General features: G+C 38.8%; 1 protein-coding gene across 1 annotated transcript in view; it reads right to left on the minus strand.

Moving 5' to 3' along the window:
• The window catches only part of KIAA1328 (KIAA1328 ortholog), a 443695-nt gene that overhangs the window by 416756 nt on the left and 8355 nt on the right, over nucleotides 1-18584 (minus strand). The window contains exons 3-4 of the mRNA XM_052660503.1: nucleotides 18430-18572; nucleotides 6364-6458 (exon numbers count right to left, since the gene is read on the minus strand). Of these exons, the coding sequence (XP_052516463.1) occupies nucleotides 6364-6458; nucleotides 18430-18572 (238 nt within the window). The remainder of the gene's footprint in view (nucleotides 1-6363; nucleotides 6459-18429; nucleotides 18573-18584) is intronic.

Consider the following 18584-nt stretch of genomic DNA (forward strand, 5'->3'; position numbering starts at 1 on the left):
AAGAAAAAGAAGGCAAAGATGTCCCTCTTCTCACTTTCATTTAGCATTGTCCTGGAGGTCCCAGCCAATGCCAAAGAGCAAGAAAAGAAAACAAAGTACCTATATTGGAAAGAAAAAACTGTTTAGATCAGTAGACGACATGATGCTGTATGTGGAAAATACAAAACACTCTGCAAAAAAACTACTATAACAAGTGAATTTTAAGAAGTTGAAGGATACCAAGTCAATATTAAAAGCTCAATTCTGTTGCTTTTAAAGTAGAAATAAAATTAGAAATTAAGCATATAGTATAATATAAAATTAAAATTACATGATTTATAGTAGTATCAAAAACATGAGACACTTAAGAATAAATACTATAAAATATGAGCATATTTTATACCCATACCTGAAAACTGTAAATCATGCAGGAAAAAATGAATGAAAATTTATAAAAACAATGGAGAGATATGACATATTCATAGATTAGAAGACTCAGTGTGAGTATGTCAGTTTTCCTTACTTTGATCTGCAAATTCCATATGCATGCATGCTCAGTCACTCAGTCATGTCCAACTCTGTGCAACCATATGAACTGTATAGCCCGCCAAGGTCCTACAAGGTTCTTGGGATTCTCCAGGCAAGAATACTGGAATGGGTTGCCATTTCCTCCTCCAAGGGATCTTCCCAAACCAGAGATTGAACCTGTGTCTCCTGCACTCTTGCATCAGCAGGTAGCTTCCTTACCACTGAGCCATGGGCTTCCCTGGATCTTCCCTGAGGTAAATTCTATATTTACCTCAGTCACTCAGTCGTGTCCAACTCTTTGCAACCCCATGGACTATGAAGTCCACAGAATTCTCCAGGCCAGAATACTGGAGTGGGTAACTTTTCCCTTCTCCAGGGGATCTTCCCAACCCAGGGATTGAACCCAAGTCTCCCATATTGCAGGCAGATTCTTTACCAGCTGAGGCACAAGGGAAGCCCAAGAATACTGGAATGGGTAGCCTGTCCCTTCTCCTGTGGATTGTCCTGATCCAGGAATTGAACAGGGGTCTCCTGCTTTTTAGGCATATTCTTTACCAAATGAGCTATCAGGGAAGCCCAAATTCCATATACGTCACACAAAATTCCAGAAGGCAATTTTCTTTTAGTAATTAATAAGCTGACTCTAAAATTTAGTGGCATGCAAAGGACCTCAAAGAGCCCAAAGAATTTTCAAAATGAACAAAAAAATCAATGGGATTTCAAGACTTAACTAAAAAAATAACAATAATTAAGTCAGTATAGCATTGGCATGAGGGTACATGTCAATGGAGTGAAATAAAGTGCCCAGAAACAGACCATGCATATATGGTCAACTGATTTTTGACAAGGAGGCTGAGGCTAATTCTGCAAAAAGATATAGGAAAAAACATTTTGCCACCATGGGATGCGCAAGATTTCTTACATGTAACACTAAAAGCATGAATTACAAAAGAAAAATTGATCAACAAAAATTGAGCAAAATTTTTAAAAATTGCTTTTCAAAAGAAAATAGTAAGAGAATTAAAAAGCAAGCTGCAGGATGGGAGGGTAACCAAATACTTGACAGCTTACATCTAGAATATATAAAGAACTCTAATACTTCACCATCAAGAAGGAAGAGGGTGGCTGGGTGAAAAAAAGTCAAAAGATTTGAACAGACACTTAACAAAAGAAAACTAGCCAATGAACACATTAATCACTGGAGGAACACAAATTAATCCCACAAGGAGATATCACTATACTCATTAGAAGCATCAAAATTTAGAGAAAGGACAACACTAAGAGTTACTGAATATGCAGAATGATGGACCTCTCATACATTCCTAGTGGGACTGTGAAATAGCAAAACCATATTGGGAACCAGTTTGGCAGATTTTTTAAATAAAAAATAAACACTTAACATATAAAAGCTGTACAAAAATGATCTTCATGACCCAGTTAATTACGATGGTGTGATCACTCACCTAGAGCCAGACATCATGGAATGTGAAGTCAAGCAGGCCTTAGGAAGCATCACTACAAACAAAGCTAGTGGAGGTGATGAAATTCCATTTGAACTATTTCAAATCCTAAATGATGATGCTGTGAAAGTGCTGCACTCAATATGTCAGCAAATTTGGAAAACTCAGCAGGCCACAGGACTGGAAAAGGTCAGTTTTCATCCCAATCCCAAAGAAAGGCAATGCCAAAGAATGCTCAAACGATCGTACAATTGTGCTCTACTACTGTGGGCGAGAATCCCTTAGAAGACATGGAATAGCCCTCACAGTCAACGAAAGACTTTGAAATGCAGTACTTGGGTGCAATCTCAAAAATGACAGAAGGATCTCTGTTCATTTCCAAGGCAAACCATTAAATATCACAGTAATCCAAGTCCTTATCCCAACCAGTAATGCTGAAGTTGAATGGTTCTATGATGACTGACAAGACCTTCTAGAACTAACAAAAACAAACAAACAAAAAAGATGTCCTTGTCATCATAGGGGACTGGAATGTAAAAGTAGGAAGTCAAGAGATACCTGGAGTAATAGGCAAGTTTGGCCTTGAAGTATAAAATGAAGAAGGGCAAAGGTTAACAGAGTTTTGCCAAGAGAATGCACTGGTCGAAGCAAACACCCTCTTCCAACAACACAAGAGAAGACTCTACACATGGACGTCATCAGATGGTCAATGCCGAAATCAAATCGATTATCTTCTTTGCAGCCAATTACGGAGAAGCTCTATACAGTCAGCAAAAACAAGACTGGGAGCTTATTGTGGCTCAGATCATGAACTCCTTATTGTAAAATTCAGAATTAAATTGAAGACAGTAGGGAAAAACCACTAGACCATTCAGGTATGACTTAAATCATATTCCTACGATAACACAGTGGAAGTAAGAGATTCAAGGGATTAGATCTGATAGAGAGAATGCCTGAAGAACTATGGACAGAGGTTCATGACATTGTACCGGAGGCAGTGATGAAAAGCATCCCCAAGAAAAAAAAATGCAAAAAGGCAAAATGGTTCTTTGAGGAGGACTTACAAATAGCTGAGAAAAGAAGAGAAACTAAATGCAAAGGAGACAGAGAAAAATATACCCATCTGAATGCAGAGTTCCAAAGAACAGCAAGGAGAGATGAGAAAATCTTCTTCAGTGATCAATGTAAAGAAATAGAGGAAAACAATAGAATTGGAAGCACTGGCGATCCCTTCAAGAAAATTAGAGATACCAAGGGAACATTTCATGTAAAGATGGGCACAATAAAGGACAGAAATGGTATGTGCCTAACAGAAGCAGAAGATATTAAGAAGAGGTGGCAAGAATACACCGAACTATACCAAAAAGATCTTCATGACTCAGATAATCACAATGAGAGCCAGACATCCTGGAGTCCTATGTCAAGTGGGCCTTGGGAATCATCACTACAAACAAAACTAGTGGAGGTGAAGGAATTCCAGCTGAGCTATTTCAAGTACTAAAAGATGATACTGTGAAAGTGCGGCACTCAATATGCCAGCAAATTTGGAAAACTCAGCAGTGGCCAAAGGACTGGAAAAGGTCAGTTTTCATTTGAATCCCAAAGAAAGGCAATGCCAAGGAATGTTCAAACTACCACACAATTGCACTCATTTCACATGCTAGCAAAGTAATGCTCAAATTCTTCAAGCCAGGCTTCAACAGCACTTGAACCAAGAATGTTCAGATTGTTCAAGCTGAATTTAGAAAAGCCAGGGGAACCAGGGATCAAATTGTCAACATCCATTGGATCATAGAAACAGCAAGAAATTCCAGAGAAACATCTTCTACTTCTGCTTTATAAACTATGCCAAAGCCTTTGACTGTGTGGATCACAACAAACTGTGGAAAATTCTGAAAGAGATGGGAATACCAGACCACCTGACCTGCCTCTTGAGAAACCTGTATGCAGGTCAAGAAGCAACAGTTAGAACTGGACATGGAACAACAGACTGGTTCCAAATTGGGAAAGGAGTATGTCAAGGCTGCATATTGTCACCCTGCTTATTTAACTTATATGCAGAGTACATCACGTGAAATGCCAGGCTGGCTGAAGTACAAGCTGGAATCAAGATTGCTGGGACAAATATCGATAACCTCAGATACGCAGATGACACCATCCTTATGGTAATTAGCAAAGAGGAACGGAAGAGCCTCTTGATGAAAGTGAAAGAAGAGAGTGAAAAAACTGTCTTAAAATTCAACATTCAGAAAACTAAGATCAGGGCATCTGGTCCCAACACTTCATGGCAAAATGATGGGGAAACAATGGAAACAATGACAGACTATATTTTCTTGGGCTCCAAAATCACTGCAGGTGGAGATTGCAGCCATGAAATTAATAGCTATGACCGACCCAGACAGCACATTAAAAAGCAGAGATAATACTTTTCTGACAAAGGTCCATCTAGTCAAAGATATGGTTTTTCCAGTAGTCATGTGAGAGTTGGACCATAAAGAAAGGTGAGCACTGAAGAAATAATGCTTTTGAACTGTGGTGTTGGAGAAGGCTCTTGAGAGTCCCTTGGATAGCAAGGAAATCAAACCAATCAAATCAAAGGAAATCTGTCTGAATATTCATTGGAAGGAATGATGCTGAAGCTGAAACTCCAATACTCTGGCCATCTGATGCAAAGAACTAACACACTGGAAAAGACCCTGATGCTGGGAAATATTGAAGGCAGGAGGAGAAGGGAGTGACAGAGGATGAGATGATTGGATGGCATCACTGACTTGATGGACATGAGTTTGAGCAAGCTCCAGGAGTTGGTGCTGGACCGGGAAGCCTGGCTGCAGTCCATAGGGTCTGAGAGTTGGACATGACTCATTGACTGAATTGAACTGATAGCAGTAATGAGGGGTTTTAGCAGTCAAATTTGTAGTAATCTTGTACCAACACAGTGACACTCTACCAAGAATCTTACACTTTGCTAGAAAGCAGAAGTTTATGGAAACCAAAACAATATGCTCTAAGATGTCAAGTGTTCGCTAAGCCTGAAAGCTGAACATGTATCAGAACAATAAGGCAATGCTGCTGCTGCTAAGTCGCCTCGTCGTGTCCGACTCTGTGCAACCCCACAGATAGCAGCCCACCAGGCTCCTCCGTCCCTGGGATTCCCCAGGCAAAAATACTGGAGTGGGTTGCCATTTCGTTCTCCAATAAGGCAATTCAGGACTATTAATATATGATGTCAAACTAACTGTAATAGCTGTAAGGACATTCACATCCCTCTCCATGGTAAAAAAAAAAAAAAAAAAAGCCTTGTAAGATGATCATAAATTAAATGTTTAACAATCAAATGTTTTCCCATTATAAAAAACACTACTTGAGATAATGAAAAGTCTACTTCAGGGAGCAGAATAATTAAAGAATTCCAGTGAAGGAGGTTACTGCTTAATCAAGTGGCATATCAAATTCAGACTAAGGCAGTACTTTGAATTCTTATACTCTGTAATCTAATCCCCCAAACATCACTGCTTTTGTCATCTTTTATACCTATGATTCTATGATTTAATAAGGTAATTTTTAACTTCAGTTTTTCTAGAACAGCCTCTACAAACATTATTTTAAGGCCTTAAGATGAAATACTTCATGTAGTTATCTTTAATTTAAAAAAAGAAAAAAGAAAAAAGACCTACTATATTCAAACATATAATTCAATGATAAAAATGAGTACTATTTTATCAGTGTTTAGGTATGGTCTTTCCCTAAACTTAATTTTTGTAATTTATTTTAATACATTCCTCTACAGACATCTTCATTTATTAAGATCTCAAAACTTGACATATATATTAAGAGAAAATTATACAAAGTAAATATGCTTCAAACACATCTTTAATAAACTGGAATACTACATCCAAACAGCTAACATCCAAAATTCAAAACCCCTTATTTAAAACTATCAGAAGCTAGCAATCTGATAAGTATTCTTGTGAAAGATGACAATAACATGAATGTTCTCTTCCGTTTCAGATGCTAAAGCAAAACCAAAAGTAACTGCTTTGCCTCTGATAACAACAATAACAACCTACATCAATAGAAGAGCTAAGTTTCAAAATGTTCCCTCCTGATACATGACCACTACAGATATTTCTGTGAAACAACTGGGAAATTAAATAAACCAGAAAACACAAATTGGAGGGCGTTTGTTCCACTGTTTATTTCTTTTCCATTTTATGTTTGTGTGTGTGTGTTTTCTACTTTTCTTTCTGGCCCAACAGAATATTATTTTTCCTAAGAGTCTTTGTTCTCACAAGTCCAATGACAGGATGACATCAGAACATATTTATAATTTTCTATTTTCAAAAAAATATTCTCTCTCACATAGTAATACACTTCACATAAGGCTTTGTCTCACCTGGCCAGTTCTTTAATTAAGTTTGCTATGCGTCTTTTGTCTTCAAGACACAAATCCTTCAGTGATGCACTCTTTATTTCTCCCCTGCAGAAACTCTAAAACAAACAAAAAAAATCATTCTGATTAACTTTCACAAAAAACAATTTTCAAGACTTTTCAATAAATTTCTTAAAATTAGCACAGGAGATGAAATTTCTTGGATCTCTTTTATTTGGTAGAAGACTATCTATTTCATTTAAACCTACTGTGAACTCAAAACAGGCTAAGGAACAATCTGTCCACCAGGGGACATCATGAAATTTACACAGGAAAAGCAGACAGTAAGAACTCACAGGCACAAATGTGCCTGCTTAAGTATCAGGGAATAATAAGGAAACAACTTTCCCTTGGTGAATGTCACAGAAATAAACACCTAATGGAAGATACTGAGATCCCTCCTGACACCACAGTCCCATGGCTGCTTGAAGGTATACTAAGGTTGGCAGCAGAGGCACCAGTTGCTAAGCTCTCAATATATCCCAAGGTTCATTCCAAAGGGTATTAGATCAAAGAGTAATAGTAATAATAGGTAACGTTATATCCAGTGTTATTATATCCAGTTATATCCGTTATATCCAGCGAATATTGTAAGTATTTTATACTTATTAATCCATTTCATTTTCACCACAATGCTATTAGGTAGGTATTATTCCTATTCTATAGTGAGGGTACATATCTTGCCTAGGGATATAGCAGTTAAGTAGCAAAATCAAGATTCAAGCATTGATTCCACAGTCTATGTTCTTACCTACTGTACTATCCTACCTCTTATACCATAAAAAGTTCTCCTAGTACATGAACATCAAAGCTATGAAACCTGGCAATTCACAAGGTACCTGTAGGTAACACGTAAAGGAATATGTTTAAAAAAACAATCCTTGGCACTGGCAGTTATGCAACCACAAAGTAAATTAGTCCAATTACTTCACATGGCCAAGAATAATCCAACACCCCTAAAATGGATCCTGGAAGCACTGTTAGCCAAAGATGGGAAAGATAAGGGAGAAAAAGGAAATAGGAAACAGGATATGGTAAAAAGAAAAAACATTAAATAGATTTGGTTTTAGATTTTAGATATGGTCAGTTTGAGATGCCAGGAGGACATTCATGGGGAAATGTTTAGGTAGGAAGCTGGAAATCTGGGTCTGGATCACAAGTCAGAGAAGAACATAAAAATTTAAAATTCAGCCATATGTTGCTATCAATAATGTTTAGATTTTTATTATTTTCTTTATATTTTTCTATGTTTAAAATTTCCCTTAAAATTAACAAAAAATACTAATTTTTAAGAATCAACTCCTAATCCAAGAAAATAAATTAAAACTGGTAACTAAAAAGACAATAGGAGGATCAGAAGCATACAATATTATAGGAGAAAAAAGTTTTAAGAAGAATGTGGGGTTAACAGTGGTAATAATAAAAAAACAGAATATTAAAAGGAGTCACTGGATTTGGCAATGGGAAAAATTGCTGAAAACCCATTAAGAGATTTCAGTAAACAAAAAAGAGAAAGCCTTTCAAATAGGCAAGAACTTCAGCAGCATTGTGTTCAGGCAAAAACCTGAAAACACAAATGTTTGTCAACCAGAGTTAAGCTGTGGTATATTTTTACAATGGAATTCTGCAGCTAATGATTGTTAGTTGACATTCATCCATCTTCAAACCCACCCTACCCTGCTTTGCTTTGTGAGGCTGAGGCTCTGGAAACCTTAATTCTCGTTTGCCACATCATTCTCTATTATGCTGTGCTTAGTCGCTCAGTCATGTCCAGCTCTTTGTGAGCCCATGGACTTGCAGCCCTCCAGGCCCTCCTGTCCATGGGAAATCTCCAGGCAGGAATACTGGAGTGGGTTGTCGTGCCCTCCTCCAGGGGATCTTGCCAACCCAGGGACTGAACACAGGTCTCCCACATTGCAGGCAGATTCTTTACCATCTGAGCCACCAGGGAAGCCCGTTCTCTATTAAGCTCTACCAACAGGGAGAAGGAGAGGCTCTGAGAGGAAAAAAGGACACATTCCTTCCTACTGCTTTCTGTTTCTGTCAGTGTTACCCCTGCCAGAGATCTTCACCCTGGCAAGAACAGCTGATTCCTGTTGGTAACTCTTCCAGGCCTCACAGAACCAGCCTTTATCATGTCTCCTTGGAGACACCAATACCCCTTAGGCTAGTTCCCCATCATCAAAGGTCCAAGTTTCAGCTCTAAGTGGCCCCTCCTCCAAGTTTCTAGGTTTTAATAATTCCAACTTGTTCTGTTTTCCCAACTCTAGAGTTGGTGGTTGTGTCTTGTCGTTATTACATAGATGATAACTTAGTGTGCCCTTTTTGCCTTTCACTTCTCCAGCACCAGTCTAACAAGTTTTTATATACTAAACATACTCTCAGTTGAAATAACTGAGTAAACCCTGATTGAAATATCAGTAAAAAGAAATTAAATATGACAACATGCAGCATAAAAAAATCAGAAACATAACACTGAACAACAACAAAAAATCAGACAATATGATATAAGATCGTTCATAAAAAGTTCGAAATATACATAAAACTATGGGATTCCCTGGTGGCTCAGTCAGTAAAGAGACCTCCTGCAATGCAGGAGATGTGGGTTTAATCCCTAGATTGGGAAAGATCCCCTGGAGGAGGAAATGGCAACCCACTGCAGTATTATTGCCTGGAAAATCCCATGGACAGAGGAGCCTGGCGGGCCACAGTCCATCAGGGTTGCAAGAGGTGGATACAACTTAGTGACTAAACCACCACCACCATTGTTTAAAAAACAAATACAAGTTTACACCATATAGGACAGCAGCTGATAAACTAAAACAGCAAGCTAAATCTGGCTCAAAGCTTATTTTTGAAAAAAAAAAAAAAAACAAAACCATTTATTAAAACCCAGCCATGCATATTCATTTATACACTGACATACATATGGCTCTTTCCACACTATCATGGCAGAATTAAATAATTAAGACAGAGGCCATGTGTCTCACAAAGGCTAAACGTTTACCATCTGGCCTTTTAGAGAAATAGTTTGTCAACCCCTGACAGAATGTGGTCCACTGGAGACAGGAATGGCAAACCACTTCAGTATTCTTGCCTTGACAACCCCATGAACAGTAAGGAAAGGCAAAATGATAGGATACTGAAAGAGGAACTCCCCGGGTCAGTAGGTGCCCAATATGCTACTGGAGATCAGTGGAGAAATAACTCCAGAAAGAATAAAGGGATGGAACCAAAGCAAAAACAACACAGAGTTGTGGATGTGACTGGTGATAGAAGCAAGGTCCAATGCTGTAAAGAGCAATATTGCATAGGAACCTGGAATGTCAGGTCCATGAATCGAGGCAAATTGGAAGTGGTCAAACAGGAGATGGCAAGAGTGAACGTCAACATTCTAGCAATCAGCGAACTAAAATGGACTGGAATGGGTGAATTTAACTCAGATGACCCTTATAACTACTACTGTGGGCAGGAATTCATTAGAAGAAATGTAGTAGCAATCATAGTCAACAAAAGAGTCCGAAATGCAGTACTTGGATGCAATCTCAAAAACGACAGAATGATCTCTGTTCGTTTCCAAGGCAAACCATTCAATATCACAGTAATCCAAGTCTATACCCCAACCAGTAATGCTGAAGAAGATGAAGTTGAATGGTTCTATGAAGACCTACAAGACCTTTTAGAACTAACACCCAAAAAAGATGTCCTTTTCATTATAGGGGACTGGAATGCAAAAGTAGGAAGTCAAGAAACACCTGGAGTAACAGGAAAATTTGGCCTTGGAATATGGAATGAAACAGGGCAAAGACTAATAAGAGTTTTGCCAAGAAAATTCACTGGTCATAGCAAACACCCTCTTCCAACAACACAAGAGAAGACTCTGCACATGGACATCACCATATGGTCAACACCGAAATCAGACTGATTATATTCTTTGCAGCCAAAGATGGAGAAGCTCTACACAGTCAGCAAAAACAAGACCAGGAGCTGACTGTGGCTCAGATCATGAACTCCTTATTGCCAAATTCAGACTTAAATTGAAGAAAGTAGGGAAAACCACTAAACCATTCAGGTATGACCTAAATCAAATCCCTTATGATTATACAGTGGAAGTGAGAAATAAGATTTAAGGGACTAGATCTGATAGACAGAGTGCCTGATGAACTATGGAATGAGGTTCATGACATTGTATAGGAGACAGGGATCAAGACCATCCCCATGGAAAAGAAATGCAGAAAAGCAAAATGGCTGTCTGCGGAGGCCTTACAAATAGCTGTGAAAAGAACAGAAGTGAAAGCAAAGAAGAAAAGGAAAGATATAAGCATCTGAATGCAGAGTTCCAAAGAACAGCAAGAAGAGATAAGAAAGCATTCCTCAGCAATCAACGCAAAGAAATACAGGAAAAGAACAGAATGGGAAAGACTAGAGATCTCTTCAAGAAAATTAGAGATACCAAGGGAACATTTCATGCAAAGATGGGCTCGACAAAGGACAGAAATGGTCTGGACTTAACAGAAGCAGAAGATATTAAGAAGAGGTGGCAAGAATATACGGAAGAACTGTACAAAAAAGATCTTCACGACCCAGATAATCATGATAGTGTGATCACTCACCTAGAGCCAGACATCCTGGAATGTGAAGTCAAGTGGGCCTTAGAAAGTATCACTACCAACAAAGCTAGTGGAGGTGATGGAATTCCAGCGGAGCTATTTCAAATCCTGAAAGATGACGCTGTGGAAGTGCTGCACTCAATATGCCAACAAATTTGGAAAACTCAGCAGTGGCCACAGGACTGGAAAAGGTCAGTTTTCATTCCAATTCCAAAGAAAGGCAATGCCAAAGAATGCTCAAACTACCGCACAATTGCACTCATCTCACATGCTAGTAAAGAAATGCTCAAAATTCTCCAAGCCAGACTTCAGCAATACGTGAATCATGAACTTCCTGATGTTCAAGCTGGTTTTAGAAAAGGCAGAGGAACCAGAGATCAAATTGCCAACATCCACTGGATCATCGAAAAAGCAAGAGAGTTCCAGAAAAATATCTATTTCTGCTTTATTGACTATGCCAAAGCCTTTGACTGTGTGGATCATAATAAACTGTGGAAAATTCTGAAAAAGGAATACCAGACCACCTGACCTACCTCTTGAGAAACCTGTATGCAGGTCAGGAAGCAACAGTTAGAACTGGACATGGAACAAAAGACTGGTTCCAAAGAGGAAAAGGAGTCCGTCAAGGCTGTATATTGTCACCCTGCTTATTTAACTTATATGCAGAGTACATCATGAGAAACGCTGGACTGGAAGAAGCACAAGCTGGAATCAAGATTGCCGGGAGAAACATCGGTCACCTCAGATATGCAGATGACACCACCCTTATGGCAGAAAGTAAAGAGGAACTAAAAAGCCTCTTGATGAAAGTGAAAGAGGAGAGTGAAGGCTTAAAGAGTCGGGCTTAAAGCTCAACATTCAGAAAACAAAGATGATGGCATCTGGTCCCATCACTTCATGAGAAATAGATGGGGAAACAGTGTCAGACTTTATTTTGGGGGCTCCAAAATCACTGCAGATGGTGACTGCAGCCATGAAATTAAAAGATGCTTACTCCCTGGAAGCATCAACCTAGATAGCATATTGAAAAGCAGAGACATTACTTTGCCAAAAAAGGTCTGTCTAGTCAAGGCTATGGTTTTTCCAGTGGTCATGTATGGATGTGAGAGTTGGACTGTGAAGAAGGCTGAGCACCAAAGAATTGATGCTTTTGAACTGTGGTGTTGGAGAAGACTCTTGAGAATCCCTTGGACTGCAAGGAGATCCAGCTATTCCATTCTGAAGGAGATCAACCCTGGGATTTCTTTGGAAGAAATGATGCTAAAGCTGAAACTCCAGTACTTTGGCCACCTCATGCGAAGAGTTGACTCATTGGAAAAGACTCTGATGCTGGGAGGCATTGGGGGCAGGAGGAGAAGGGGACGACAGAGGATGAGATGGCTGGGTGGCATCACTGACTCGATGGACATGAGTCTGAGTGAACTCCGGGAGTTGGTGATGGACAGGGAGGCCTGGCGTGCTGCAATTTTGGGGTCACAGAGAGTCAGACACGACTGAGCGACTGAACTGATAAAGAGAAACAACAGAATGATAAACACAAAATTAAAGATAGAGATTACCAAATAAGATGCTATGCTATAATAAGGGAGGCATAATACATCTCTCGTATATTATCTCCAACTGCAAGGAAGTATGAGGCTCTTCCCTGTCAATCTTTCTTTCCTTCTCTTCTCACAGATGCCAGACTTGTAGTGAAATCTTAAGTCTCTCCTTGATTTATAATAGCATCATGGCAATTCAAAGCAGAAATGAATGGTTCCCTCAATAATCAGTACTGAACCAAAGGACTATCAGTATGAAAAAATGATTTGGAAAAAGGTTTATCACATTTTTAAATGTCTTTACAAGACAACTGAAATAAAAGGAATCCAAACTGAAAAGGCAAATGTAAAACTATTTCTATTCACAGATGGCGTAATCTTATACATAGGAAACTGTAAGAAAATCACCAAAAAGCTATTAGATTAGAACTAATAAATTAATTTAGAAAGGTTACAAGATAAAAAATCAACTATGTTTCTATACACTAGCAGTCAAAAATCCAAAAATGAAATTAAGAAAACGATTTCATTACTAGTAGCATTACAAAGTATAAAATACTTACAACTTGAAAATAAATTTGGCATGTACAGTGAAAACAACAAAACGTCACTGAAAGAAATTAAAGATTTAAATTAATAGACAATTTACACACCATATTCAAGGTCTGGAAGCAATATTATGAAGCTGAGAGTACTCGCCAAATTGATCTAAAGATTCAACACAAGGTAGGGGCAGCGGAGTAGGAGACACAAACTATGGGGTGTAAGGCTCAGGCATGTGCTGTGCATCACGGGGAATACAGCCGATTTTTTGTAATAATTGTAAATGGAAAGTAACCTTTAAAGTTGTATTAAAAATTAAAATAAAAGACTCCTAATCACTCAATTTATGGGATTAACATATACAGAGTATTATATATAAAACAGAAAACCAGTAAGGACCTACTGTATAGCACAGGGAACTAGACTCGATATTTTGTAATAAGCTATAAGGGAAAAGAATCTTAAAAGAAAAAAAAATATATATATATATACACACACATACATAATTATAAACATATATATATATATAAAACTGAATCACTGTGATGTATACCTGAAACTAACACATTATTGTAAATCAACTGCATTTTTCAACTTTTTTTTAAAAAAGATTCAACACAATTGCTACCAAAATCCCAAGTTGACTTTCCGCAGAAACTGGCAAGCTGCTTCCATAATTCCTATGGAAACTCAAAGGACCCACTATAGGGAAAACAACCTTGAAAAAGAAGAACTTGGACTGTTTACACTTTCTGATTCCAAGACTTACTGCCAAGCTATAATATATTAAAACAGAGTGGTATTGGTATTAAAATAGAAATACAGATCAATGGAATAGAATTGAGATTACAAAATAAACACTTACATTTATGGCTAAAAGATTTTTCAGCAAGGGTGGCAAGACAAAGAAAGAATAGTCTTTGCACAAATGATACTGGGACAACAGGAAATCCACATGCACAGGAATAAAGCTGGGTCACTACCCACACCAGCTACAGAAATCAAATCAAAATGGATCAAAACTTAAATGTCATACCTAAAAGTACAAAGCTCTTAGATATTGGTATAAATCTTTGAGACCCTGGTTTAGGTAATGATTTCTTAGACATGACAGCAAAGCACAGGCAATAAAAGAAAAACATTGGTAAGTTGAACTTCATCAAAATTTAAAACATTCAAGCTTCAAAGAACACCAATAAAAAAGTGTAAAAACAACCCACAGAATGGGAGAAAATATTTGCAAATTATGTATCTGGTAACAGACTCAGAGGTGGAATTTATAAAGAACTCTTACAACTCATCAATAAGAAGACAAATAACTCAAATTGAAAAACATCTGAAGAGACATTTCTGTAAAGAACATATACAAATGGCCAAGAAGCACAAAAACAGATGATCATTACTGGCGTGTGAGCGTGTGTGTGTGTGTGTGTGCGTGCGTGCATGCGTGTGTGTGTGTGTGTGTGTTACTCAGCTCTGTTTGACTCTTTGCAACCCCATGGACTGTAGCCCACCAGGCCCCTCTGTCCATGGAATTCTCCAGGCAAGAATACTGGAGTGGGTTGCCATTCCCTTTTCCAAGGGATCTTCCCCACCCAGGGATTGAACCTGGGTCTCCTGCACTGCAGGTGGATTCTTTACTATCTGAGCTACCAGGGAGGCTCACTACTGGCCATTAGGAAAATACAAATCAAACCATGAGATACCACTTCAAAGTCACTACAATTATAAATTTAAAAGATGGATATAAAGTGTTGGTGAGAATGTGGAGAATCTAGAATCCTCATACATTGCTCAGTTCAGTTCAGTTCAGTCGCTCAGTTGTGTCTGACTCCTTGCGACCCCATGAATCACAGCATACCAGGCCTCCCTGTCCATCAACAACTCCTGGAGCTCACCCGAACTCATGTCCATCGAGTCAGTGATGCCACCCAGCCATCTCATCCTCTGTCGTCCCCTTCTCCTCCTGCCCCCAATCCCTCCCAGCATCAGAGTCTTTTCCAATGAGTCAACTCTTCGCATGAGGTGGCCAAAGTACTGGAGTTTCAGTTTCAGCATCAGTCCTTCCAATGAACACCCAGGATTGATCTCCTTTAGGATGGACTGGTTGGATCTCCTTGCAGTCTAAGGGACTCTCAAGAGTCTTCTCCAACACCCCAGTTCAAAAGCATCAATTTTGCTTTCAAAAGCTGTGCTCAGCTTTCTGCACAGTCCAACTCTCACATCCATACATGACCACTGGAAAAACCATAGCCTTGACTAGACGGACCTTTGTTGGCAAAGTAATGTCTCTGCTTTTCAATATGCTATCTAGGTTGGTCCTTCCAAGGAGTAAGTGTTTTTTAATTTCATGGCTGCAATCACCATCTGCAGTGATTCTGGAGCCCGCCAAAAATAAAGTCTGACACTGTTTCCACTGTTTCCCCATCTATTTCTCATGAAGTGATGGGACCAGATGCCATGATCTTCCTTTTCTGAATGTTGAGCTTTAGGCCAACTTTTTCACTCTCCTCTTTCACTTTCATCAAGAGGCTTTTTAGTTCCTCTTTACTTTCTGCCATAAGGGTGGTGTCATCTGCATATCTGAGGTTATTGGTATTTCTCCCGGCAATCTTGATTCCAGCTTGTGTTTCTTCCAGTCCAGCATTTCTCATGATGCACTCTGCATATAAGTTAAATAAGCAGGGTGACAATATACAGCCTTGACGTACTCCTTTTCCTCTTTGGAACCAGTCTTTTGTTCCATGTCCAGTTCTAACTCTTGTTTCCTGACCTGCATATAGGTTTCTCAAGAGGCAGGTCAGGTGGTCTGGTATTCCCATCTCTTTCAGAATTTTCCACAGTTTATTGTGATCCACACAGTCAAAGGCTTTGGCATAGTCAATAAAGCCAAAACACTGCTGCTGCTACTAAGTCACATCAGTCGTGTCCGACTGTGTGCAAAGCCATAGATGGCAGCCAAACAGGCTCCTCTGTCCCTGGGATTCTCCAGGCAAGAACACTGGAATGGGTTGCCATTTCCTTCTCCAATGCATGAAAGTGAAAAGTGAAAGTGAACTCACTCAGTCATGTCCGACTCCTAGCGAAACATTGTTAGTAGAATGTAAAATAGTATAGCTACTTTAGCAGTACATCAGAAGCTCAAACATAGAATTACTACATGCCCCAGCAATTCTGCTTCTAGATATATGCCCAAGAAAATTGAAAACAGAAATCCACACAAAAATCTGTACATGAATGCTGATGGAGCATATTCATATTAGGCAAAAAGTGTAACAATCCAAACGTCCTTCAACTGGTGGTTAAACAAAACATGCACTGAGCCATAAAAAGGAATGAAGCAATGATTCATGATACAACACAGAAGAACCTTGACGTGAAAGAAGCCAGCCACAAAAGACCACACAGTACATTATTTCATTTATATGAAATATTCACAACAAACAAATATTTAGGGATCAAAAGCAGGTTACCAGTTGTCAGGAGCTGAGATTAATGGGGATTAGCTTTGTGAAGTGGATATACTGGGGATATAAGCAACATAAGCAGACCTTTTGAGCTCAGTCATGTCCGACTCTTTGTGACCCCATGGACTGCAGTCTGCCAGGCTCCTCTGTTTATGAGATTTTCCAGGCAAGAATAATGGAATGGGTTGCCAGTTCCTCCTCCAGGGGATCTTCCCAACCCAGGGACTGCACCCACATCTCCTGCATCTCATGCATTGGTAGGCGGATTCTTTATCCACTGAGCCACCTGGGAAGCCCATGCACGATTTGAGCTAATCACAGTTAAATTTTGTAGACAACTAAACGTGATACAGTTGACCATTAACAACATGAGTCTGAACTGCACAGGTCTACTTATAAGCAGATTTTTTCAATAAATACATTGGAAAACTTGTAGGAGATTTAAGACAATTTGAAAAAGCTTGCAAATGAACCACACAGCCTAAAGAAATATATAAAAACAAATTAAGAAAAAAGGTGTGTCATGAATGTGTAAAATACATGTATATATACATATAACACCCAAGATATATGTTAACTATGTTATCAGCAAAGCTTTCATTCAACAGTAAGTTACTAGTGAAGTTTTGGAGGAGTCAAAAATTACATGCAGATATTTGACTGCATGGGGTTCAACACCCCTCAACACCTGTGTTGTTCAAGGGTCAAGAGTAATAAGTAACAAAACTAGACACTGAACATTTCCTCAAGAACATAAACCAGGTACTGAAAAACATTTTTATAAAGAGTTCAATAGTAAATAATTTTGGCTGTGTAGGCACACATCTTTACAGCACCTCTGACAGTGTAATACAAAAGCGGCAGTAAGATAACATTCAGTTCAGTTCAGTTCAGTTCAGTCGCTCAGTCGTGTCCGACTCTTTGCAACCCCATGAATCACAGCACGCCAGGCCTCCCTGTCCATCACCAACTCCCGGAGTAGATAAGATTAAAAGAATGTTAAGAGAATGGTGTGGTCCAGTAACACTGGACTCACAAAACAGGGAAAAGCAGATGCCTACAAGTCACAGACTGTGAAACCCTGACTTAACCTCTGGTTGAGGTGACAAAATATAAAGTAAAATAACAGGGAAGGAAATGGCAATCTACTCGTGTATTCTCAGCTGGAGAATCCCCTGGACAGAGGAGCCTGGCAGGCTACAGTCCATAGGGTCGCAAAGAGTTGGACATGACTGAAGCGACGTAGCACACATACAAAGTAAACCAACCAGACAGGGCACATACCAAAGGAATGTAGAGACACTATTAGAGAGGCAAAGACAGAAAGGAAGAAATAAATGACTGAGCGATAAAATTAAAGTCTTCATGATAGTATTTGACAAGTGAAGGAAATAATAATAGTAATATAGGCTAATTTTAACAAAGCATTTTCTTATATGCAAAGGATTATTTATCAACTAACATATTTACATGATCAAAAATCATAAAGAATACCTAATAAGAGAAAAGAAACTGCTGTCAATTTGATTTACTAACACCACACAGATCAGGATGTAAGATTTTTGAAACTTATGAAGACAATAAACATTTCTCAACTAAGGCTTAAAGTAAGCCTGGACATTCTGGAACAAAAGCTTTGAGTAATATATATACTTTATATTCATACTAAATATTAATAAAGCATCCTTGAATCCTCTGTATCTTTTCAAAATACTTGTAGATCATCTAACGTTCTTTCAAGGGCTCTTCTACACTGACCTATCCGTTATTGGCCAGCACAGAAAAATGACTTATTGGTCAGCATTTAAAAAGACTGGAGAATAAGGAAAAAGAAAAAAAAAAAAAAACAGAACAAAAGAAATTACTGACCTGTTCATCAACTGAATCTCCTGCACCTTTTAAAGACTCCATGGAGACGGGAGTAGCAGTCACCCTGGAGGTCTTGAGTTTAACATCAGCTTTTGGATTCACCGTCTTGTGTCTTGACCTGGTATTTCCTTCTGTAGAAATTCCTAAGGATTTCC

Source organism: Budorcas taxicolor, chromosome 22 (genome assembly GCF_023091745.1).
Source record: "Budorcas taxicolor isolate Tak-1 chromosome 22, Takin1.1, whole genome shotgun sequence".
Classification (NCBI taxonomy): Eukaryota; Metazoa; Chordata; class Mammalia; order Artiodactyla; family Bovidae; genus Budorcas; species Budorcas taxicolor.